The sequence below is a fragment of the Myotis daubentonii genome, chromosome 8 (genome assembly GCF_963259705.1).
Source record: "Myotis daubentonii chromosome 8, mMyoDau2.1, whole genome shotgun sequence".
Taxonomy (NCBI): domain Eukaryota; kingdom Metazoa; phylum Chordata; class Mammalia; order Chiroptera; family Vespertilionidae; genus Myotis; species Myotis daubentonii.
This window is the reverse complement of record NC_081847.1, coordinates 45837578-45863342: the sequence shown is the minus strand read 5'-3', so window position 1 is coordinate 45863342 and position 25765 is coordinate 45837578. Positions and strand designations below refer to the sequence as shown.

At 40.4% G+C, this 25765-nt stretch overlaps 1 protein-coding gene across 3 annotated transcripts in view; it reads right to left on the bottom strand.

Annotated features, from left to right (window-relative positions):
* Positions 1-25246, bottom strand: part of PHLPP1 (PH domain and leucine rich repeat protein phosphatase 1) — a 209048-nt gene extending 183802 nt beyond the window's left edge. Inside the window, exon 1 of one of the 3 annotated variants that reach the window (XM_059706273.1) lies at positions 23480-25246. In XM_059706273.1, the coding sequence (XP_059562256.1) occupies positions 23480-24986 (1507 nt within the window). In that variant the 5' untranslated portion in view covers positions 24987-25246. The remainder of the gene's footprint in view (positions 1-23479) is intronic. The other 2 variants (XM_059706272.1, XM_059706271.1) reach the window with 2 other exon arrangements.
* Between the last annotated feature and the right edge of the window lie 519 nt (positions 25247-25765).

Below are 25765 nucleotides of genomic sequence, written 5' to 3'. Positions count from 1 at the left end.
TCACACATAGCTTCCTCTCTCTCTAAAATCAATAATAAAAACATTTTTTAAAAAATAAAAGGTTACAACACATTATCATTCCTACCTCATCAAAACCAAAACCAAAATTCTGCTTATTTCTCTCCATGAAAACTATTGAACATTCAGTTGTCTTCATCCCATTGTATTACTTGGTTTCCTATGCATCCAGTCAAGGACTCTACATTTGCCAATGACAGAAATTCTTCCTGTCATATTCCTTAAGTAGCTAGTTTTTTCTGTAATTATAATTTTTGAAAATTTATTTCACAGTACAACTACACTTTCCTTTAGTTTTTATCCAATTATTCATTCCATTCATTTTCTACTGAAAATTTTACTGAGATGAGGGGTTGTCTGATTTTATCTGTTTTTTGTAACTGCATGGCCAGCTTCAAAAATTGACTGAGGCCGAAACCGGTTTGACTCAGTGGATAGAGCGTCGGCCTGCGGACTGAAAGGTTCCAGGTTCGATTCCGGTCAAGGGCATGTACCTGGGTTGTGGGCACATCCCCAGTAGGGGGTGTGTAGGAGGCAACTGATCGATGTTTCTCTCTCATCGATGTTTCTAACTCTCTATCTCTCTCCCTTCCTCTCTGTAAAAAATCAATAAAATATATTTTTAAAAAAATTGACTGAGGCAATAAGAAATCAGAAAATTAAGATACCACATTCCCCAAAGTCCTGAAAGAAACACTAAATATATTACATGAATTGACTCGAACCTTGACCACCCCCTGATAACTTCTCCATTTCACGCACCAAGATTTCTAGGCAAGCAAAATTCAACAAGATCAAACTTCCCTGGGGTTACAGACCTATCATTAACCAGAACAAAATCCTGGCAATTCAAAACTGGTGCACTATTTATTTATTTTCCTGAGTCCACCTATATTCATCATTCCCTTTTTTTTTTTTTTTTTTTTTTTTTTTTTACCACAAGCCTCTTAAAACAAAACAAAACTCAGACCATTCTTCTTCCCTTCTTTATGGGCATACCTATAAAAAAAGTTGGAAACATAAGCAACAATTCATCTACTGGTAAAAAAAAGTCACACATTCGAAATCTGACCTAAAATAATAAAAAATCTGTGAAAGGAGAAGATAAGCATTCCTTCATGCCCTCTCTATACTCCCCATTTAGATTTTAAGATGTTCACTTGAACTCCTGCTTCTCTGTGTCAACTCCCAACCTGACTGCTACTGCACACCTGGAAGGACTATTCTTAACCTCCCCCACAACCCCCAAATGAGTCCTTTAAAATACATTCTGTTAAAAGAAAAAAAGGAACTCTTGCCTTTTGCAACAGCATGGATGGAACTGGAGAGCATTATGCTAAGTGAAATAAGCCAGTCAGAGAAAGATAAATAACACATGATCTCACTCATTTGCGGATTATAGAGAACAACATAGACTGATGAAAAGGGACAGGCCCAAAGACTGAGAAACAGCGATCAGGCTATCAATCCCCAGAAGGAAAGTAGGGGAGGGAGGGGGTAAGGGGAAGAGATCAACCGAAGGACTTGTATACATGTATATAAGCCAAACCAATGGACATGGACAACAGGGGGATGGGAGCATGAGTGTGCGGGGCAGGGGCGGGGGGGGGGGGAGGTTGGGGGTTAATGGGGGGGACGAGGACACATTTGTAATACCTTAACTAATAATAATTTTAAAAAATTTTTTAAAAAAACGAAATAAGTCCTTCGGCACACATTACCATCTATTCTTGCAATGCCTCCTATCCTCATCTGACCTGAACTGCTCTTTCTATGTGTTTTAGTACTATTTGAAATTAGATACCAGAGGCAGACACAACTCTTCTGTGATTTTCCAGGAGTTAGCAATCCACTGAGTCACTTGAGAATTTCCTTTATAGTTATCTTCTTGAGTTTGCATTTTGTTTGGGGTTTTGTCTTTAAGAAGCAGCAGGAAACGGGCTGGGGGTGGGGGGTGTCGCATAGTCCTTCTCCCCGCCCCACCCCAGCTTTCCCCTCCCCGCTTCACCCACCCCTAAATGAATGTGAGAACTTCCTGCAGGGAGAACGCCATGAATAGGGCCTGGCATCTAGACAGGAAAGATAGCACAGGACTGTGAATGTTCTGAATAAAGCTTCTATGCAGCCACTAAATTAAAGGAATTCAGGAGCTACACAAAGGGCCTGGCTACTTAATATATTCAGTCTTTTATTTGACAGTATAATTAGGCAGCACACAAATGAAAGCCTTTCCCAAGGAGCTGGACTGCACTAACAAGGCCAGACGACTCTCCCCTGCAGGCTCCCCATTTCTCCTTCTGCTTGTGTTGATGTTGTTCTTACTCTTAGAAAAACATTTCAGAAGGAAGTTGGCTAGATATAATAATTTAATCCATCCTTCTTAAGAAGTACAAATTATTTCTACGTAGAGGTCAAATTCTGAGGGACCTTCAAATTGTATTCCTTGATAGATTTCCATTGAAATGTGCTGAATAAATCTTACGATAGAGATATAAAGCACAGGAACATCAGCTGGCACTCTGACCTTTATATGAATAAACATCAATTGTTAGACAGTAAAACAGCCCAAACACCAGCTTGGAGCAAAACATGTAGCAAAAAATGAGAAGTAAACTATCATGCATAAAATTTAAGTGACTCCACACAGATAAAAGTAATTTTTGTTGCTCTAAGTCAGGGCTCAAAAATCCACCATCCCTTTGGGACCAGCAAAAAACCCACATGAGTGAAGCGTTGGGGTAACTTGAAGAGGATAGGCACTGCTCATCAGGTAAGCCTGCGGGCATCAGCACAGAAACCCAGTATGCCCAGATCTTGTGGTTTAAAAAAAAGAAAAAGGAACAGAAATCTTGATTTTTATAGGAAACTTTACAATATTTAACTGATGGCAATTAATTTTAAAACATGTGGTCTGTGAGCCACGTGTGGCACCTGGGCACTAGTTTTAGACCTCTGTTCTAAGTCCTCCAAAAGATGGTCCAATTTAACTCTCTTGCTTGATCAAGATAGTGAAAGTTAAACAAAACTCCAAAGAGAAAGAAATTCCAAAAGTATATACCCAAACTTTGAATGTACTGTTAACTCCACAGGGATATAGTCACAAAAAATCCAGACTGTGGGAAACCCTACAGAACAAAATAATCTGTTTTAGTCAACAAATAAACTGCCAGGGAAAGAGAGGGAAGGGTGAGAGTGGAAGTGAAAAGGGGAGGGAAAGAGGGGAAGAGAAGGGGAAACCTAAAACTAAAAGAAATTTAAAAGACAGAAAAACCAATCACAAGGTTAGACCACATCTGCATCACAATTCAAACTAAAAATTTAAGACAATTGGAAATTTGAACACTGACTAGATATTTGTTGAAAAATATGAATTAGTGGGGGGTTTTTAACAAAATAATAATGTCATGATGGTTTTTTTTTTTAAAAAAGAATGCTTATGTTTTAGAGATACTTAAGTTTAGAGAAATTTATAGATGAAATGATATGTTGTCTAGGGTGTGCTTCAAAATAATCTAGGGAGAAGTGGCTCGAGATAAAACAAGCTGGGCCATGAGCAGATAATTGTTGATGCAGGGCAATGAGTACACATAAGTTCATGATACTATTTTGTGTACTTTTTAAAATGTTTTTGAATTTTCCATTTTAAAAAACCTAAAACAAAAACTCTTTTTATCTCTTTCCTATTTACTATCACTTGATCTCATCAAAAGTACAAAAATGATTCAAAAATAAAGATCAAGAAGGGGAGAAGGGAGAATAGAGAGTGATCACCTCAATAATAACTATAAAGAAACTAATTAAATTGCCCTTAATTGAAAAATTGACTTTGTGTACATATAACCCTGAGACTGCTCTTGTTTATGGATAAAAAGTGTACAAAAGAAGAAATCCTAAGCAGGTATAATCTCATTGAATGCCTCCCTAACAGGGCATAAAATTGTGATGCTGCATTCCAACTTCATTAAAATGGAAATCGGTTGCTGAAGTGCCAAGAGAACACACTGAATTGGTATTTTTTTAATTTCTTCAATCTAACATGCTTGATGTTCAACACTGCTTATTATTGCTGGGGTGAGATAGGGAGAGCTGGGGTGTCCAACAGAGAATGTTTATACACTCATTTAACAAGAGGTACTATTTTTTCTTTTCTAAGAAAGGAAACATGAGTGGACTGGGATGGGGCAGAAGAGAGTAAAATGAAGCTTTCTGCAGAAATTAATGTGAGGCCCTTTAAAAGGCTGTGCCTTTGTTATCCAGCCATGGCCCGTGTAATTTGGGAGCGTTTTGTGTTCTCAGTGCAGAGTGGATGTGGCTGGGTAAGGATCTAGGTGGCTAGGAAAAGCTAGAAAGATGAAGAAGGCACCCACAGGGCGTGTATACAGGAAGGACAGAAAAGTGGCTGTTCTTACTGTGTCTAGAATAGAAAGCTTAGCAAATATAGAAAAGACAAGTTACTTTTATCCCTCTGTATCCCTCCTACTGATAAGATGGAAGGAAGTTACAAAACGACAGTCATGGCACCTGGCCTTGAAAGAGACAAATCTAAAAGACAATTCATCACAGACAACAGGGGGGTGAGGGCATGAGTGGGGGGACTGGGGGGGGGGGTAATAAGGTGATAAGGGCACACATGTAATACCTTAATCAATAAAGAAATTATAAAAAAACTCAATGGAATGGTTTCCTATTATTCTTTTTTTTGGTTTCCTATTATTCTTTTTTTTTTTTTTTGGTTTCCTATTATTCTTAAAATCATTTTAAGAATGCCAAGACCCTAGCAGTGGCATATAAGGCCCTTGCAGCCAGACATAACCTAAAGTGCATATCCACCCATTTTGCATGTAATTTAAGGGAGGGGAAAAAACAATGATGACCAAAGCACTCTGAACATACTAGAACGTGGCCTAAGACCATGCACACCCACGACTATTTCTCCAACCTAGCCTCATGATGCTCTCAGTTTCATTCACTACACTGTACTCACAGTGGTGCCCTCCCTTAGGTCCATAAACTTGCTGGGCTCACCTCAGGATCTATGCACATACTACCTCTGCAACTCAAACACTCACTTACTCTACACCCCAAGCTCTCCAAACTCACTATTCATCCCTCAGGTCTGTTTAAAGTACAAGAATTCAGTTACTAACATATAGATAGAGGTATAGAACATTTTTCTTAAGGGCACACATCACAATTACAATTAAGTGATTAGTTATATGTGTTTAACAAGTCTTCTCTTTCCTGCTGTGAAGTCATAAGGGACCGCATCTGTCTTGTTAAAGACTGGCACATAGTAGGTACAAGGTGTAAGAACTCTGAGAAAAAGCAGGGAGAACTCTACCTGTACTATTTGCTCTGCTCTGTTCTCTGATCATCTGTGTCTTTCTGCAATTTGGCTTAAGGTTCTGAAAAGGCAGAAGATCTGTCTGACTCATCTTTTCCCCTAACCTTCAAAGCACCTTACATCTTGGGCCGCATGCACTCCACAACTGTTTGAACTGATTGAGTAGATGAGGGGATAAAAAAGACAGTAATCCTATATAAAAACAGTTTCTGTTACAATAATCAGTGACTTTTGAACATAAACAAAATTTTGTGCCAACAACTACGAGCCCAATAAATATGAAGTTCCTAAGGAAGTAAAGCAACAACAAAAACATAAAAACTCTACTGCCATCCCACCAGTCTCCAAATCAAAAGCAACAGTCCTTCCCCTCCCACCCTCCACATATTACTGCTGTTTGGTAACTCACCACATTTGATACTAAGAGTTACTAATTATGGCTCTTCCTCAAGAGTTTCTACCCTATTCCCCAAAGCATCTCTATTAAAAATTTACAGAAACAACTTTGCAACTGGAACATAAAATAACAAGGTAATCTAGATACCTCAGTAAATATTTGGGTAACTATATTCTTAAGAACAACCTAACTGCTAGTTTTTCATTTGTTTCCATGACCACAATTTAGACCACTCAGCATTTTCATTTGTTTCCATGACCACTCAGCATCTCTAACCCAGGATTGAGCACAAAACAGAAATTCAATGCTTACTACAATTAACAAAAGAAAGAATGACAGGTTCAACATGGTTTCTTAACAGTATTTATTATTTAACAATAAATTGTCCCCTATACAATCTGGTTTATATCTATCTAAACTTATAATGTATCATGCCTTTACACTCACTTTAAAAACAGATTCAAGCGACAAGTCACTTTGTCTATCTAGGAATGAAAATCTATTCTTCAGAACTAGCTTTTATCTCTACAAGTATAATCAATAGGTCATGAGAAAAAAAATCAAACTATCTCAGAAGTTTTATTATCCCATAAGTGATTTTATAAACAGACAAGAAACAGAATATAATGGAAGGTAAAATCCCAGCTTTGCCATTTACTAGTTGCAACTTTTCCAAAGTTTTCCCCACCTACTGCCCCTCCCAACCCCCCCCCCCCAAAAAAAAAACCCAGGCACTTAGAGATTGGGAGGAGGGAACCCAAATCGTGCTATCAAAACTATGCAAAGCATGCCCTGCCAGAGTGGCTCAGTTGGTTGAGTGTCCTGTGCACCAAAAGGTTGTCAGTTCAATTCCTAGTCAAGGCACATACCTAGGTTGCGGGTTTGATCCCCGGTTGGGATACATACAGAAGCAACCCATCCATGTTACTCTCTCACATCAGTGTTTCTCTCTCTATCTACCTATCTTTCTTTCTTTCTTTCTTTCTTTCTTTCTTTCTTTCTTTCTTTCTTTCTTTCTTTCTCAACACGTCCTTGGGTGAGGGTTTAAAAAAAAAAGCCTGTGAGAAACAAACCTGCCCAATGCAAGCGTTAACAAACCTGTAAAACAGAGTTTGGCAATCATTTCTCCACCTCCAGTTTGCTATCTACCCTTCTCTTCCCGTGCAGTAAGGGTTTTAAAATAGTCCAAGAAAGGATCACCTTACAGAAAATTCAGGATAGGCTGAAATCACAGTCATAAATTCCCCAAAGAGGCTATAACCTAGGATTAGTTAGTTGGTTCACTCAAGAAAATGCACATTACAATCAATATTGAGACTTGGCTTTTCCTTATCTCCTAATTCACTAAGAAAATTAAGACTCGACTTCATGAACTGTCACTTAAATGAATCTTTATCTTTATCCATCCTTCCTAACAGCCTCAAAGAAATAGATGACCCTCTTCCCATCCACAGAACACTCCTTCATGGGTGTTCATGATTTCATCTTCTCTTACTTCTTCCAGAACTTTCCCTTGTTAAGTTTTCCCTCTCCGTTCATCCGTCATCCTTAACCTCTGTCTTTCCCTTCAGGACAGAAACAATGTTTAAAGTTCTTTAGGGCCACTTCCCTTGTCTCTACAGAGGTATAACTTACAACTAGTAAAACACACAAACCATAAGGGTACATGCAAAGTTTTCATATACTAGTATATATATACCCAAGAAACTGAGACCCAGAAAAATACAAAGAACATTATCAATAACAGATGGCTCAAGCCCCTCCTCATCTTCTGAAAGGTAACAACTATTATGATCACCAAAAGTTAGTTTTGCCTCTTAACTGACCTTCATGTGAATGTAGACTCTTTTATATCTGACTTATATCTGACTTCTTTCAATCATCATAATCTACCGATTACCACTTTCTAAATAGAGGCATTCCTCAGAGCCCTCTCTTTACCCTACCCACTCTAGCAATTTCATTTCTTCGAAAGACCTCAACTACTACCTAAACCCAGATGATTCCCAAGCTCTTTAGACATACCTGGTGTCCTTCAGGCACCTTCAATTTAACACAGTCACCATCTCTCCCCTCCACTCCTAAATCCAGTTCCTGCTACTATATTCTGCCTGTTGGTTAATGGGTTAACAGTCAACCAAACTAGAAACCTCCAAGTCATCCTGACATACAAAATCCTGTCAGTCTTGTTCACACTACATCTAACATGGAATATAGCAACACACTTTCTGATGGGGAAGACATACTCAAATTAGCTCAGGAATGAAAAATAAACCCCGAACTACTCCTTCTCTCCCAACATGTCATCATCAACACTAATAAAAGAGAAAAATGGTAATTGGCGTACGACGATACCCTTTTCATTGGCTAATCAGGGCTATATGCAAATTAACTGCCAAGATTGGCAGCTAGCTGCCAACTAAGATTGGCAGCTAACTGCCAACTAAGATTGGCAGTTAACTGCCAACAAGATGGCGGTTAATTTGCATATGTAGGCACAATGCAGGGAGGCAAAAGGGAAAGCAGGAAGAAGCCCCCTGCCACTGACAGTGATCGGAAACCCAGGGGGGAGCTAAGAGCTGGGGGGCAGGGCAAAGGTGGCCCTGGGGCCGCCTTTGCCCTGCCCCCCCAGCCATGATCGGAGAATCAGGTGCTTTTTCCGCCCTGGCCAGTGATAGCAGGAAGTAGGGGTGGAGCCAGCGATGGGAGCTGGGCACGGTCGAAGCTGGCAGTCCCGGGAGCTAGGGGCCCCTTGCCTGGGTCTAAAGCGAAGCCCACGATCGCGGGGCCGCTGCAGCTGTGGGTCCCCGCTGCCCGGGCCGGACGCCTAGGCCAGAGGCGTCCGGCCTGGGCAATGGGCTGATGATCCTGTGATTGGAGGGTGATGGGGGTCAACGCCTGAGGGCTCCCAGTATGTGAGAGGGGGCAGGCTGGGCTGAGGGACACTCCCCCCCCCCCCACCCAGTGCACGAATTTCGTGCACCGGGCCCCTAGTTATTCAATAAGACCCAGGCACTTTACATTCTAAACAACTCCCATTTGTCCCCAGTTCTTCATCTGCACTGATCTAGATCTTCCTCATCTAATCCCTAGGGGTACCCTTGGTCCCCCTGCCAAGAATGCCCTAAACCACCTACTCCTACTCCTGGTCTACTCTTTCAAATAATCAAAACCATCTCCCATCTACCCCAAGTGGAGCAGAGTTAATTAAATCCCTATTTGGTACAACAAGCACAATGTACAAACCTCAAAAGTAGTGTACTCTGTATTGCAATTATTTTTATTTCTGCTACTAGGCTGAAATTGGTGGAGGCAAGGCCATTCTTTCTTTGGAAGTCCAGCTCCTAACACAGTGCTATAAATATTTACTAAAGGCCCTGCTAGGGCAGTCTCCAAATCTCTAGTAGCTTCCTCCCTCTCCAATCCATCCTCCAGCTGGCTGCCAAAAATCTAACATGTCACTCCCCACTTTAAAATGCTCAGTAGCTCCCACTGCTTATCAAATCAAGTCCCTATCATGTAAGGTCTTTCATCAGCTGGACCCAACTTCCTTTTTAGTCTCATCTCCTGACACTTCACCACTACAGCTACTCACCATCCCCTACATACACCATGCCCTTTCATTCATGCTTTAGTTCCTGACTTGCCCATTCATGCAACACTAGCCCCCAATTCACATAGGGAATCCTTCCCAGGAAGCCTTTCCAAAGCATTCCACTTCCAGGGAAAGTCAGTTTGTTGGGCTTCTGGGTTCCCTTGTCACTCTGTAAATGCCTTCATTAAGGCACTGCAAGTTTTATCATAATTGTTAATGTAAATTTCCCCCACACACATACCAGATAGGAAAGCCTTGACATTCAGAAGGCATTCATCCTGAGAGCTTCGTAAATTTAATATAAACATTCTTTTCAGACCTCTTCACTTCTGTCCATGGCCACAGCCAGCATTAGCATTTATTCTGAGTGTGGGGGAAAAAGGCTCTTATAAGAAAACCAAGTAAATAAATAATGTTTAGATCACCTTCCTGAGAGTAACCGCACATATGGTGAGTAGTAGAAAGCAAAAAGGCCCACTGAGGTCTGGAAGCAGGATGGTAAACCAGTCCATTTACCAGTTAATGAATAGCTACACTCAGCTTAACATGCATCACCATTTCAAATTCATCCTCAGTAAAACCATCCTCTGCTGCTAAATAACTGTAAATATCAAGAGCGGGAGTCATGCCTTCACTGATTCTAGTATCATCAACTCTTAATACAGTGCCTGTTCCTCAAGCTTTACTGAATTGATATCCCCTGTATAACCTCTTGCTTCCTACTTTCATGAATTCTCTCATCTCTCAAACTGTAAATTTGCCATCTTTGAGCTTCTATAGCCAAAACAGCCAATTAGCTACTGAGTCCTAGAATAATGTCTAATCTCTCCTTTCCTCCCTCCACTGCTCTAGTTCAGACCCTCTGTAATTCACTGAACCACATAAGCTCCTAATTTAAGTTTCCCTCCACCAATTCCAACTGCCCTGACTCCTGATTGTCCACTGCTAGCACTTCTTAAACTATACTGTGTAGATTAATCACCTGGGGATTTTGTTGAAATGCTGATTATTCAGTAAGTCTGAGTGGGGCCTGAGAGTCTGCATTTCTAACATATTCCCAGGAGATGCTGATGATGCTGGTCCACAGATCCACTACAGTCAACAAGCAGAGGTCAGGTGACAGTCAATCCGGAATATAGAAGCACGGACTTCTATGCTAGGTAAGAAACTGTACTAAATGCCCTCTGGTCCCCTCCTTTGTTCAGATTCTATGCCCTTCCTGAGATATCCATGACCTGCTCACCCATTTTTCACTGGATGTCTGACAAAGCTACAACCTAACAAGTATTACTCCAATTATTACATTTAGCAGTTTCCCACAGACAAGTTTCATTTAGTCTACACTCCACTATTACAACTGTTTTTTTAAAAGATACTGTACAAGGGGACAAGGATAGTTGTCCTTATGACAGTCTATAATAATAAAAGCGTAATATGCTAATTAGACCGGATGTCCTTCCAGATGACCTGCGGGACAAAGCCAAGGCGGTGGGGGCTGAGCCCTTTGCACAAATTCCGTGCATCAGGCCTCTAGTGTTAAGATAAATGAACACCACTACCTCCCTTTATCCATCTGTATTATCTGGAGGTTAAGGTCACATGGGTCAATCAGTTTCTTAGAACTAAAATAGGTGTTAACTGTTGTGTTCTGTTGTTTAATTGGGGGTGGGGATGGGGAATCTCATGCATGTCTACAGAAGCAGGAAGCAATGAATTCCATCCCAAATGTACTGTTAGATGTTTTCTACTCTCAGAAAAGGACTTTTGTGTGTTGTAGTTTCAGAATGACATTATCTTCTAAGCAACTCCAAGATTTATGTTTTCAGAACTTTTGTTAACATGTATTTATGTATCAATGAGACATTACCATTCAAATTTTGGTTAAAAAAAACCAAGTCCCTCATAACCAATGGACATAGACACCAGGGGGGTGAGGGGATAAGTGAGGGGGGAGAGGATAAAGACAAATATGTAATACCTGAATCAATAAAGAAAAAAAAAGCATGTAAAAGAAAAAAATATCTGTACCTTTTATCTCAAGTTACAGTATTACTCTGACATTGTATATTTCAAAAGTAAAGTTAAACTGGGTTACAAGTCTATAAACATGTAACTATTATAAATATTCTACTATATCAAATAATAAATGTTCTAATATTATAAACAGTTAAAAGAATAGAAATATTACAAAATAATCTACATATTATAAAATGTTTGCCTTCTGAAAATCAAATTGGAAAAAAATCTGAATAAAAAATTGGATGAGCATACCAGTTTAAAAAAAAAACACAAAAAAACCAAAAAAAAACCAAGTCCCTCTTATGAGCTGGTTATAGAGCAATGGATTTTGACTATCTATTTTATAATCCCAAGGGCCAGTAACTATTGTCCTTATTATTAGATTGATGCTAACTTTTTTGTTAATATACCCCATGAAAATCATCTTCTCTGGTGTAGATATTGCTCTAGTGAGTCAACTGAGGTCTCTGTAAAATTTGTTACAGAGGGTAAAAAGGTGCTAATTAATGACTGGAAAATCCACATTGGCAGGTAATTAACCTGAATGTTGGTTAGTTTAAATTAGAAGTATTTTCATTTGAATTAAAAGCATGACTGTAATCAGTCAGGATCTGAATAACTTTTTTTTTTACCATGGTGCTTGTCATAACTTAAAAACTAACATAGAAAGCAAAATGAAGATCTTTTTCCAGTGTTGCCAATCATATTACTAAATGAGACAATATTTCAGAGATACTTGCCTTCCACTTAAAACAAACAAACAAAAAATAATCATAGGCCATTACTAAATACTCAACTTACCATAGGTGTAGTACAGACTTTACAGCCATAGATAAGAGAGTTCTTTCTGCTTATACGAACACAAGAATTATGTTTCCTCCTGATCCATACAAGATGTTTAAAAATGTCCTTCTCCAACAAAGAGCCAGACAGTAAATGGGCAAAGTTAAAAATAATACTCCCTGATTGTTATCAATTGATCAACTTCCAAATTTTACATTAATGTGGTTTACATATGACACTAAACTAAAAGAAAGTACCTGCCTCCAGAAGATAAACACAGCCTTTTCCTTAAATCTCCTTTATCCAAGGAAATCAAAACTCTCACAGGTCTTAAAAAATGACATAAGAGAATGTCTTTCAATTGGACTATAGGCCCCCCTGCCAGGATCCAGGGCAACCTGGCGCAGATGAACACTTGCATTTTCTTTTCAAAGAAGCAAAATTATAATCTGCTTACCTAGAACTTAGACCCCCACAAACCACACCACCAAATGGAGCCCAAAGACTCAAGGGGATAAAAAGGCCTAGATGCCTAGACAGAAGGTACCTATTGAATCTAAAAGCATTAAACTGGAATTAGTAATCCTAAACTCAGTCTCACTAGATTTTGAACTACTAATTTAGGGTTGCTCCTCAAACAATTCAGCTGCCAGAATTACGGCAACAGCCTACTCCTTCTGATTACCCCTTCTGGTTCTTCAAGACTTAGTTCAAGGGCCTCCTGGAGATTCACACAGTGGAGTCAGACCCCTCTGCTTTACAGAAATCTGTGAACAGTGTACCTCTATTAGGACACTTTCCACCTTTGTATTGTAAATACAAAGCTGTCTTGCTTGTTGGTTCCCACAAACTTGCCCTCAAATCTGTAAGTATTTCAAGGGATCCTAGAAAATTCAAGTTAGTCACCTTTAAACCAAAAGCTATTCACAGTAATTACTGGATAAAGGAATCATGAATGAATGAGTGAAAGTGGACCGTCTGCCAGTATATCCCATCTTCCCTAATGAGCCCTAATGAGCTCCAATTAACATTTGTGGCAATTTACTGTTGCTAAAAATAATAAAACCACACTACATTTGCTTAACATCTGACAGTTTACAAAGCACTTCCACATATATCACCAAATCTGAACCTCACAAAGTTCTTTGAGACAGTTAATTTTTATCACCTTTCCCGCTCCCTTTCTCTCTAACAAATGAGCCTTCAGAAGGTTAAGGACTCACATCAAGTACAGGTATACCTTGGAGGGAATGCGGGTTCGGTTCTAACCCACTACGATAAGCAGGCATCTCAATAAAGTGAGTGGGGTCTGTGTAAGGAAGAGAACAAGTCTGCTCCAATTACAGTTGTTATTCTCCCCACAAGGAGAGATCCTTATTATATAAAACTGAATGCCAGCTGCCCTCAGCCACACCCCCTCTCTAAGAGAAATCAAGAGAAATGTCTCCTCTGTCTCAGCATCTGGAGTACATATTCTATATGCCAGATGCAATGTAATTTTACCCTTTGTACTTTTGCATTTAAAAACGTTCCCTTCCTCATATTAAAAATAAACAGTTGTCTCATGAAAAGATGCTCAACATCACTAATTATAAGGGAAACGCAAATCAAAACCACAATGAAATACCACCTCACATCAATCAGAATGGCTATCATCAAAAGTGCAAAACATAACACGTTGGTGAGGCTGTGGAGGAAAGGGAACCCTTGCATGCTGTTGGTGTGAATGCAAATTAGCATGGCCACTATGGAAAACGGGATGGAGATGCCTCAAAAAATCTAAAAATAGATCTACCATACAACCCAGCAATTCCACTTCTGGATATTTATCCCATGAAAAACAAAAACACTAATACAAAAAGACATATGCACCCCCATATTCATTGCAGCATTATTTACAATAGCCACGATATGGAAGCAACTTAGGTTTCCATCAACAGATGGATAAAAAAGATGTGAGATATATTTGAAATCTTAACATCTGTAACAATATGGCTGGACCTAATGAGTATTACTACGCTAAGTGAAATAAGTCAGACAGAAAAATACAAATACCATATGGTTTAACTTACATGTGGAATCTAAAAAAAAAAAAAAAGACATACACAAAAGAACAAATAAAAACAGACTCATAGAAACAGAGAAACAGACTCATAGAAACCTTTAAAGGTAGCTCAGTTGGTTAGAATGTTGTCTTGATATACCAAGGATGCGGGTTCAATCCCCAGTCAGGGCACATACAAGAATCAACCAATGAATGTATAAATAGGTGGAACAAATCAATTTCTCTCCTCCCTCTTTCTCCCTCTTCCTCTCTCTCTCTCTAAAATAAATTAATTTAAAAAAAAAAACAGATCAAACTGATGGTTACCAGAGGGGAGCAGGGTAGGGGGATGGGTGAAAAAGGTCAAGGGAAATATAGTCAATAATACTGTGATAAGTTTAAGTTTGTATGGTGACAGATGACTACAAGACTTACTGTTGAATCACTACACTGTACACCTGAACATTGTATACCAAGTATACTTAAATTTAAAAAATGAATAATCTTTGAAGAATTGGCTCAGTAGATAAGGGAAGCTAAAATTTCATTTAAGGTAAATGATTCAATTAAACTAAAACTTAATATAAAAGAGAATCTCTTTCACCCCTAAAAAATATTCACATATTGTGTTTTTGCTAACAGGAGCAGGATATTTCTTTCTCCCTCTCTCTCTCTTTTCAGAGAGAGGACAGACATTCAAAGCAATAGCAGATTTCATGGTAAAGACTTCCAAAACCAGCAAACAAAAGCTCAAAGATTACTAAACTGAGTTGTTCTGATTTTTTACATCATACAAAAGTAGAACTGTGTATGTGTAACTGAATATGTACATTTAAATTCTTTTCCTTAAATAAAAATTGAAATAAAGAATATGATGAATACTGAATCTTTTCAATGAACATATGTCTGAATGGGAATTTTTTTCAAAATCTATTCTTAAATATTTCTCCCAAATATTTTTTAAAATGCAATTGTTTTTTCCCAACATTTCCATACTTTTAAAATATCCAATTGTTCCATTAGAAGCCCTCCTTTATAATCTGTCAAAGTGATATATAACCTCTCAAAGTATTGATTAGAATGAAAAAAACAATTAGAAACACTTTGACTAGAGAAACCACAAATGTGTGAAACACACTCCATTTTTTTAAACTTTAAACTTTCATTCTGAATACTAAAATATACGGAGGATCCAAGATAGTAAGTATAGAGGTTCAAGTGTGTGTGGGGAGGAGGGGGGGGCGGGGCAGCAACAATGGATTGATAATCCAAATCCTGGCTGTTATCTTAATTCTAAGACTGACTTCATCTTGAACCCAACACTTATTCTATGGGTTTGCTTTCTTCATCTATAAAAACAACAGATGTTAGAATCTCTATCGATCCTAAATTTTGTGATCTAATCAAAATAACAATATAAAAATGCCATTTTCTTCAAGTTCTTTTTCTCCTACTGACTCTAGGCCCAGTAGACAAGCAGACAGCTCACTATGAATAAAAAGAAAGTTAAACTAGTAAGTTTGCACATTTGGATCCCTCAAATAGTTATTATAGTAAATTTTATAAACTGGATTATGAAAGTATCTTGCTTTATAAGTCAACATAAGGAAAGTTTCTTACTTTAACTTTTAAAAGAATGCATTTCTTGAAGTTCACCTCTACCATGCAGAAGTCTACTTTTAAGAGTAAGGGTTGGCAGGGAGAGGGTGAATCAAACATTATCTATTCTGTCAGTCTAATCCACACCAAAAAGGTGGTCTGCTTTGGTTGACAACCTTTCTCCTGAGAAAAGGCAAGTTGGACTCTCTTAAACCCATGGACAGATATTACAAAACTTCAGAAACTACAACTTTTAGTCCTTCTTATTCAGAGATTTTCAACCAGTATGCTGTATGTAAGAATTTTTAAAACATGCAATACCTGACTATTTAGTCAGGGGCACTGACCTCTTTTCCCTTAGATTGTCAAATAAAATAAAAAAATATGACAACAGCCAACACAACAAGAGCTGCCCAGTGTGATGAATCAAATTATACCTTTTTTAATTTTTGTCATATAGGCAACAAATATATTTTTGGTGTGTTGTCGAATTTTAATTATTAGTTTACATGTGCCATGAGATGAAAAAGGTTGAAAATCGCTGCTCTAATTTGAAGAGTAGGCTATCTAATGGAGCCCCAGAACATTTCGAGTTGCAGAGGTCTTAGATTCCTTCTACTTCATACTCAACATTTTACTGAGGAGAAAAGCAATGCCAGGAGAAGTTAAAATAAATGCCCAAAGTCATACCACGTTTCCCAACTCTCAGACTAGTTTTTTAAATGACAGACCATTTTCTCTCAGTCAGTGTGAGATAAAACGGTACAAATTCTTCCCCAAAGTTGTTTTGGAAAAAAACAGGTTACTTTCACCTGACCCTGGGAAACAGCAGCCAAACTCAAGAACCATAATGTAGCACTTATTCAAGCACTAAGATACAGCCAGACAAGCTCTCAAAATACATGGATGGAAACAAAGACAGAATTCCTTAGGAATATATTTATCATAATAGACAATAAAGGTAAAAAACTGGTTCTGTATATAAAATTTTGTTCTTTGAAACATGTCTTAGAAGTGCACTGATTGTAAAATCCAGATCATTATTAAATAGCCGATGGGAATGACTACAGATCGTATTTTCTTTTGCTGTATTTAAAAACATGCCTCACATTTGAAAAGAGAGCCCAAACATTCTAACATATTATTATGAGAGGCAGATATAGGAAAATACTCATTCTCTAACTGCTCTTCATCAGTTGTATGAGTCAGTAGAAATAGCAACAAATACAAAATTCTTCCTTCTTAAAAAGAATGGAGAGAAAAGAAAGAAAAATCAACTAACTAAAAACTTAAAATTTCTAATTAGATTTTTCACTCATTATTAAAATGGTCCAAAACCAAATTACAATTTACCCTTGAATGACACAGGGTTTTTTTTCCCAATAAATTCCGTATGTAAAATTTTATTCAGTCTTCAACTGAATGTTTTCATGTAACTAGAAATAAGACTAATTTACTTTTATAAACTTCATTTGGAAAAGCATATGACACAAAATCTGGACTTTTGTTTGATTTTGGTAAAGTATTAACATTTACAAAAAATAAAATAAAATATGTACATCCTACAAATAGAGTATATGGATCCACTTGCAATAGTACTCTAGGTTCCAAATTCAAAGGCGACTGGACTTGTAATTCAACAACACACTTCATCATTAAATGCATTTTATAATGTATCAAGGCAATCTCAAATGTAAAAATACAACAGGAAAACAATTATTTCAGCATGAATGTGGCATTCTGGGATAATTGTGCTTTGTTTCATTTAACACACTACAAGATATACCAGGCATATATATTACACAGGATGGGGCAAAGTAGGTTTACAGTTGTTTGTATGAAATTAATATAATAATTAACAAACAATAATACAAGAATAAACTCTGTTTGGCATACTCACAACTGTAAATCTACTTTTGCCCCAGCCTGTATGTAGACATAATATGTAAGAAAACCATCCCATCTCTAAATCAAAGTGTAATAACACTTGAGTAATCCAGTAACTATCACTATGCTTAATTCCGAAGTACAGTATCACACTACTTGAAAGAGCTGCTATTTCATAGTTAACCAAATATCCGAATGTTTCTTAATAGAAACATTAAAGTCTATTCATCTCAGATTCGTGAGTTTCAATTTATCAAAACCTTCCAAAGCCTAGAGTTGAAGCTTCATACAAACCCAAACACAAGCAGTCACACAGTCTTAGGTTATAAACACCTTATGTCTAAAGAATCCGCATGGTCAATTTTTTGGTTTTGTTTTAATTATACTATCTTTAGAAAACCAAAGGTAAGTATAGAAAAGGGTTTGCCTTAGAAGCATAGGAACATGAGGCTAGATTCAAAACCCCTCATTACCAGTGTTGTACCAGATGCCTGGGATTAAAGGGGTGGAGTAGCTTTCAGAGGTGGGATTTTTTTTTTCTAAAGGCTTCATTTTCCCAGACTGTTTGGGACATTTTGATAACATCTCTTTCTCTTTTTCAAAATGTCAGGCGTCTGTAAAGGAAAAGCGTTTCTATTGAGTGCTTCAGGATCTCTCGACTTTCACAGTACAATTAAACCCTTCTCTCGTCCAAAGAGACTGAACTGTGCTCAACCCTGGCACACAACAAAATCATTAAATCTAAGATGCCTCATTTGACAGATGCCTCATTAAATTCATCTCAAAGTTGAAGTAAGATATGCCTTTGAAAAGAGGGTGGAAGGCTGGAACACCTGTTAACCCTAAGAAAGCTTTGAGAACTGCTGTCTCAAAGTCCACATAGAGCTTCACTCACGTGAAATAGAAGATATTAATAGTATGTGGCACATCTAAAATCTCCTGCCACTAGAGAAATGCCTGTGTGTATGTGTGTTTAACACTTCCCTGGTGACCCAAACAGCATGGAAGGCTGAAGAATCAGGGCACGCACCACCAGCTGCTGAACAAAATTCCACAAATTCAACTCAACAAATGTTTAAACTAAAATGCCAAGTATTATGCTAGGCTTGGATCACATACGATGTCAATGAATGTTATGTTACCGATAAATCAAATTCAGGGTTCTAAAGAGAAAGAGAATAAAAAACAACAAAAACACCTTACACTTTAAAAATAATAATCTTTGAATAACCAATCACTTAAGGAGGTTGATTTAACAATCTTATAGCAACAAAAAGATACAAATTTCAACCCAGAAACTTTACAAACTCATTTACACCCATCTCCCCTCCCTACAATTATTTCAATGAGCACAAATACCCCATTTTAGGAATAACTATGAAATTCGGGGACAACAGCTAACTCTCTACCACTATATAACATATAAACTATAAAAACTGTACAACAACACAGTAATACCAATAAAGCAGTACTGATCACTAAAGTACAAATAACTCTGTTTTAAAATAGAAAACCTTTCATGATAGGTGTTTTTTTCCAAAACTTTTTAAGTACAGCTATGATTTAAAGGAACTGTATTGTCACACCCCTAGCCTCAAGTTACCCACTTTTGAGATGAAGTGTTAATTCTCTATAGCCAATGAAGATCTATAGTCTAAAAAATGAGGCATGCATGAATAAGAAAATAGAGAATTGCTAGGTAAACTTTATTTCGTATCACCTTAAATGCAAGTATGACTACTTGAAACCAGGATATTTATTTTAGAACATTTCAGTCTCTTTCTATCCTGTCTACTTATTTGCCAGTCTTGGTTCTTTATGTTTTTAAAGGCAGCATGACAAAAATAGAACCCTCCACATTTCACAACGAACACCACTTTGGACTAGAGGACAATATCACCTCATTACCAACAAAAATAGCATATTTTCTGAATGCTTTTAACCAAGTGAAAATTCAAGTGCAAATGAAATTCAGCATCGATTCATGGAAAGTGATATGAATTGCAAAACAGAATATCCAAGCTAATCTATTCTCAGCTCTGCCAAAGACTGAAAAACCACAAGCAAGAGTGGAACCTCTCTGTGCTTCAGTCTCTCCATCTGAAAAGAGGATTGACACAGACTCCTCCTTGATAATGTCTTTGCAAGGACAAATGAGATAATTTATGTGAAAGCCCTTTAAGATTTTTGAAGAAAATAAAACCCAACATGTTAATACACGTCAACAGACCAGCTACAAAAGAAAAGATATCATGCACTTTACATAAAAATGACAAATATAAAAAACAAAGTTAAACCTTTTGTTCTTAAAATTAAAAGGACTGTTCAGACACACACTGGTGTCACATGTTCATACCACGTTACTCAATACTGCTGTAATTATAGTAATAAGAGACTGCTTGTCAATATTACAGCTTAATGCTGAACCACCCCTTCTTGGTTTGCATGTAGGAAACCATGTAAGGTTTGATCATTCCCAGAAGAGAAAAAGAGAAGATATATGAGAGGGGTAAGGAGATCATTCTCAGCAATCCTAAGAAGTCACACATAAAAATATCTTGTCCAAGATTCACTAGGCACAGTGGATGTGTTCTCCATTCCGTCAACTCCTTTCCTACCATTAAAATTTGAACTGAAATAGCTAGACTACTAAAGTATAAAAGGTGGTAGAAAGTAAAAACTATAAAAATATATAGTTTAATACTGCACCTCATCAATGACTCAGACTCCAAAACACAAGCTCGTGAGTTTTTTGAAGTCCATAAGTTATGTTGAGAAACCTAAATTCTTGAATTTTTTTAACCTAAAATTACTCTAAGGCAAAATTTAAGATAGCTGATTTTGAATGGAAATTAAATGTTAACATACTTCCCATACTTAAGGCAAGTAACTTCAGAGAAAGCCATTTAAATGTTTTCATATTTTAAATCAACAACAAAAAAAGATTGCTTGGTAGGAGCAATAACAATTTTCAAAATAAATTTTCATTAACAACCTCGTAATGAGTATTTTTTGTCCAATACCTTCTAGTTCCTTAAGGACTGTCATTTCACTTTACCCAAATAAATATTTAAATATTCAAAGCAACCACAAATGGCTTTCAAAGCCTTTTAAAAATAACTTGAGTGGGATAATAAATACTAAAATTTAATTGAAAGGTGACCCTCAAGAGAATGAAAGTTCTCGGCCAAACTAGAACTTCTCAAAAAAAACAGCTGATTAAATAAACTAGATAGACAGCACATAACATGCTCAATTTAAACATAGGAAGATATTCTAAAAGTTCAAAGATAACTTCCTACTCTATCCTTAATTCCAAGTACAAGTATAAACAAAAAGATATTCAGCAATAAATTCAAGAGTAAGTTACATGTTAAATTATAAATGCAAATGTGGCGTACAACACCCTCTTAGAGGGTGTCATCTAAAACAAACACTAATTCTCTTCTTCCTAAGGAAAAGAATTACTACCAAAATGTAACACTTTCCAGTTGTGTGTCCTACATTCCATTGCAACACAGGAGTAATTTCTAGGAATCTCCTCCAGCGGGGTGCAAACTTTTGCTGCATGTGAAGTCCTGACAATGTTCCCACACATAATAAGTGAGACCACCTAATAACAAGGCTCTTCTGTTTATCAACTTCCTTGCAAAAGTTCAAGTGGACTCATTTTTGCTCAATTTTGTTCTTTAGCAACTGATGTTTGGAATATTAATATAGGTTTAAAATAAGGTAAACTTTGTATATTAAAAAGGCAATTAGACATCTTTATAACAACCAGGCATCTTCCTTCTAGACACCTGTACACTGGCTTCATATTCTAGAACAGGTTGGATACTGTGTGTGGCTCCCTATTAGTTATTTTTATGAGCGTATACAGAGAAGTATATATGTATTTATGGTGTGTATACAGAAATACAGTAAATAAGTTCAGAATGAAGTGACAATTACTGCTTTTCATGAACAAAACAAAAAGACCACAAAAATTCACCAGAAATATAACTTGTCACTTTTATACTTAGATGTTAAAAAAAATATTGTGTATCATTCACTTAAGAGTATTTTAGACACACCTGAAGAGACAATCTAGAGGAAATCCAAGATTAAAATTTCGTGACCATGACACCCAAAAACTTCCCATTAACATTTATCATGACCAACATATCTACTAGTAATCATGAGGAAAACAAGAGAGCAGAGCTCTTCCCATATAAAATATGTTCAATAATGTTTAATATATTCCATATATATTAGTTTGTTTATATGGGTATTTATCATTCTCAAGTTAATAAAATATTCTCATGATAAGTGTGAGTACCATTTAATGCTTTTGTAATTTTGCATAGTAGATGAGCTATAGGAGAAAAGGATATAACTGTCACTCCTACATAACAAATAAAGCCACCTATTTTCCAGGCCCCATAAACTTTAAAGGTACGTCATCCAGTTGGGATCTTATCTTCAGAAACAGCAAATACTATTATATTGTGACATGGTTTTCTTTATAAGGCAAAAATCTATCAGAAATCCACTTAAATTACAGAAAAACTTCAATGAAACTCAGAGGAACATAACAGGAATGTTACCGGTTGTGCATATTTCAATGTGGGATAAAGATTTCTTTCTTCATTCAAACTGACTGAACTGACACAAGTTGGACCAGAAATAATTAAATAGCACAAATGGCTACTGATTAGTTACCAGTATGATTATTTTTCCACAACCTAGAATAACAAAGTTGGGGAAGATTTAACTTTCCTGATTTAATATTGTTATGCTAACTTTTTAAAATTCCTTATCACTAAGAACATAATTAATTCTTCAAACCAGAAGGAGAAAAGGATGCGAACAACTTATAAAGCTCAAATATAACAACCAGGATCTATGGCTCCCTAATTTATTACTGGTCAAGTCTAACCAAAGGAGAAATATTAGTCACCCTTAGTCAAGAATTTGATATGTCAATTATATCTCAATAAAGCTGGAATAAGTAAAGAGTAGAATATTTTTAAAACATTTAACCTAGAACTGAAAAAAGAACGAGGAGGATTTGAGAGATATTAACCACTTAAAGTCTTACTCTAATCTCAATTGCAAATCACACTGCAATGGTCAGTTCTGGCTATAAAGTTTGTAAGAAAGAAATGAAGGAAATAGGAAATAAATAGATAAAACTGTTTCTGATGCAAGAATCAAACTTGCAGAGGAAACTAATAAAGCATAAAAGCACTGGGGGGGAGTATCACTAAAAGGATCCCATCTGTGAAGTTTCTAAGGAGGACTAAGTGGGCACAGAAACACGGCAGAGAGCTGAACGTGCACCAGTTGACAAGTAAGGAGCTCCTGGGGGGTCTATGACGCCTAACATGGCCAACAGCGGACAGTCGATGTAGAGAAGAGTGTATTCGAGCATTTCTGTTGGCCATTTTCCTCTATCGGTATTAAATGCACGTGACAGTTTACCTGAAATCCCAAACTGCCACAAAACCCAACAGGTTCACTGTTACATGTACTACCGCCCCTGTCAGGAGTCTCTGCTTGCAGCACTTCCTGGTGGCCCTGCCACCTCCTCCACAGGGCTTCCCAACCTCTGAGCCCTCAGATTGGCCAAACCCGCGCACTGAACAATTGCTCAACTGAGTATTACACAGATTACCACCGTGAACGCTGTAAAGAAATAACAAAGAGCGCCGAGGACCAGCGTGTACTGGCCAACAGACACCGACTTGACTCCTTTTTCGGGACCTGAAAGTGTTGCCACCCCACACGTCCAAGTGCAGGTGGTTTCCTTACCTGCATAGAAGCGAATGAGGCAGCCAATCTCCGAGTCCATGCCTTCCTCCTGCACCCTCCACAACTCCCCAAATCCCAGTTGAAAGAGGTAGTCATTTTGGATCTGCAATGGCTTCTCGTCCGCCTCCAGGCGCCGGGTGGTCTCTCCGTGGAACTGCACGTAAAGGGTGGGCAGTGCAGGCGCCTTCTCAGCGATCGCCCCGGTCCCACCCTCGATCGCCTGGGGGAGGCCAGAGGCCACGGCTGCTGCCGCCTTTTCCTCCCTAGGAGGATCGAAGGTGGCCCCGTCAAGGCAGTCGACGGCTCTCGGGGCTTTTGGCTGCAGCAGAGGCGGGGAGGCCATCGGGGAAGGCGGCGGGGCATCCGCTCCGGGCCGGGTGGGTGCAGAGTGGTCCGGCGGGCAGGACTGACCCGGAGCGTCCGCTGGGGTTGGAGCCGGGTCGGCCTCGAGCTCCTCGGACGACGACGAGGAGCCGCCGCCGCTGCTGTAGGGGTCCAGCCGGTCGGACACGCTCTCGGCGCTGGGGCTCAGGCTGAAGCTCTCCGTGTCGGAGACCCGGCCCGCGGCCGCGCCGTCCAAGGGCCGCGGGGTGCTGGGCTCGCCGGGGCTGGAATCCGAGAGCGCGGGGCTGACACCGGAGGTGCAGTGCGTCCACCCCCTCGGACCGCGGGGCAGCGGCAGGTCGGCAGGAGGCGCGCGCGGCGGGGCCCCGACGGCAGCCGGCCCGCTCTTCCCCGGGGGTGGCCCCAGGTCCCGCGGCTCGGCGGGCTCGTTCCGGGGGCCGACGTCGGGGGCTCCCTTGCCCAGCACCTTGACCACGCCGCCGCCTTTGTGGCCCACCTGCAGCAGGCGGGCGGCCACCTCGCCAGCCGTGGTGTCCAGCGTGCAGAGCACGGGGCGCAGGTAGGTCGAGGCCGAGTGGCGGTCGAAGACGTGCACGCAGCCCCGCTGCAGCTGCTGCCGCACCCAGTCCCGGTCCGATGGCTGCAGCTGCAGCATCTGCCGGTGCTTCAGGAGCAGCGTCTTCCTGTCCAGGCTCCGGGTGCACAGCGACGCCGAGGCCGAGCAGGAGGCGGAGAGGCCGGCGGCGCCGGGGGAGTGCGAGGCGGCGGCGGCCGAGGACGACAGCGATGAGGACGAGGACGACGAGGCGGCGGCGGTCGCGGACAGATTTCTCTTTAGCCGCCCTCTCCTTAGCAGGAGGGAGTTGGCGCCGCTGCCGGCCCCGGACCCCGGGGCAGCCCCGCCAGCGTTGGGCTGGGGCGCGCCGCGCCGCCTCCGGCGACCCGTGCCTCCCGCTCTGCCCGGCAACGGCCCGGGCTGCGCCTCGCCGGGGGCCTCCTCCCGCGCCCCGCCGCTCGGGGCCGCCCGGGTCGGAGCGGGCTCCGGGCTCCGGCCGCCCCCGGCCGCCGCCAGAGCTGCCGCTGCCGCCGCCGCAGCCGGAGCCCGGTCCTCTCTGCTGGTCTCTGGCAGTCGCTGCGCCGTAGCCGCGGCGGCGGGCTCCATTGCAGTGGGGCTTCGCGCTTCCCCCCCAGCCCGGGAGGCAGCGGGCGGAGAGGGAGGCGGGGAGGCCAAGGTGGGAGACGGCGGCGCGGGGAGAAGGGAGAAGCCAATGGCGATCGGCGCGGCCGTTCCAGGGGATTATGTGGCAATTCGGAGCATTCCGTCGGTGTCTCGGTGTTCCATCCCGCGCGCCCGCCTCGCCGCCACCGCCCCCCCACACACGCCCTCCCCACCCGGCTCCCGGGCTCCCGCGCGCAGGACCCGCCTTCTCCCCACCTCCCGCCGGCTAACCAGCCGCGAAGCCAGGCTCATTGAATATTAATCACGCGCCAGGAGCGGGAAGGCGGGAGTTGGGCCGGGCGGGCGCTCCACGTGAGCCTCATGAATATGCATCACTAGCATGACGGCATTCCCGGGAGGAGTGGGGAGAGTTGGGGAACGCAGGCGAGGCGGGGCTTCAGAGTAAACAAACCTGACGCGTGCGTACGCGGGCGGGGCAGGGGCAGTTTCCCGGGCGGTCCCAGTGCCGAGGGAGGGGCCGAGGAGAGGCGTGCGTTGCATCCTGGGATTTGTAGTGCCAGTGAAGGGACGGAGGTGCCCTGCGGAAACGGACGGACTACAAGTCCCAGAGATCCTTACACTTTGCCCCTCCTTGCCGCCCGCTGCTGGCCATTGACAGTGGGTAGTGTGCCCTCTGCTGTTGAACTCTGTGCCCGGGAATGTTCTTGTTCATTAATTTGTACACAACCCTCCCGCTCCTGTTCCCGCTCCCCAGAAGACTT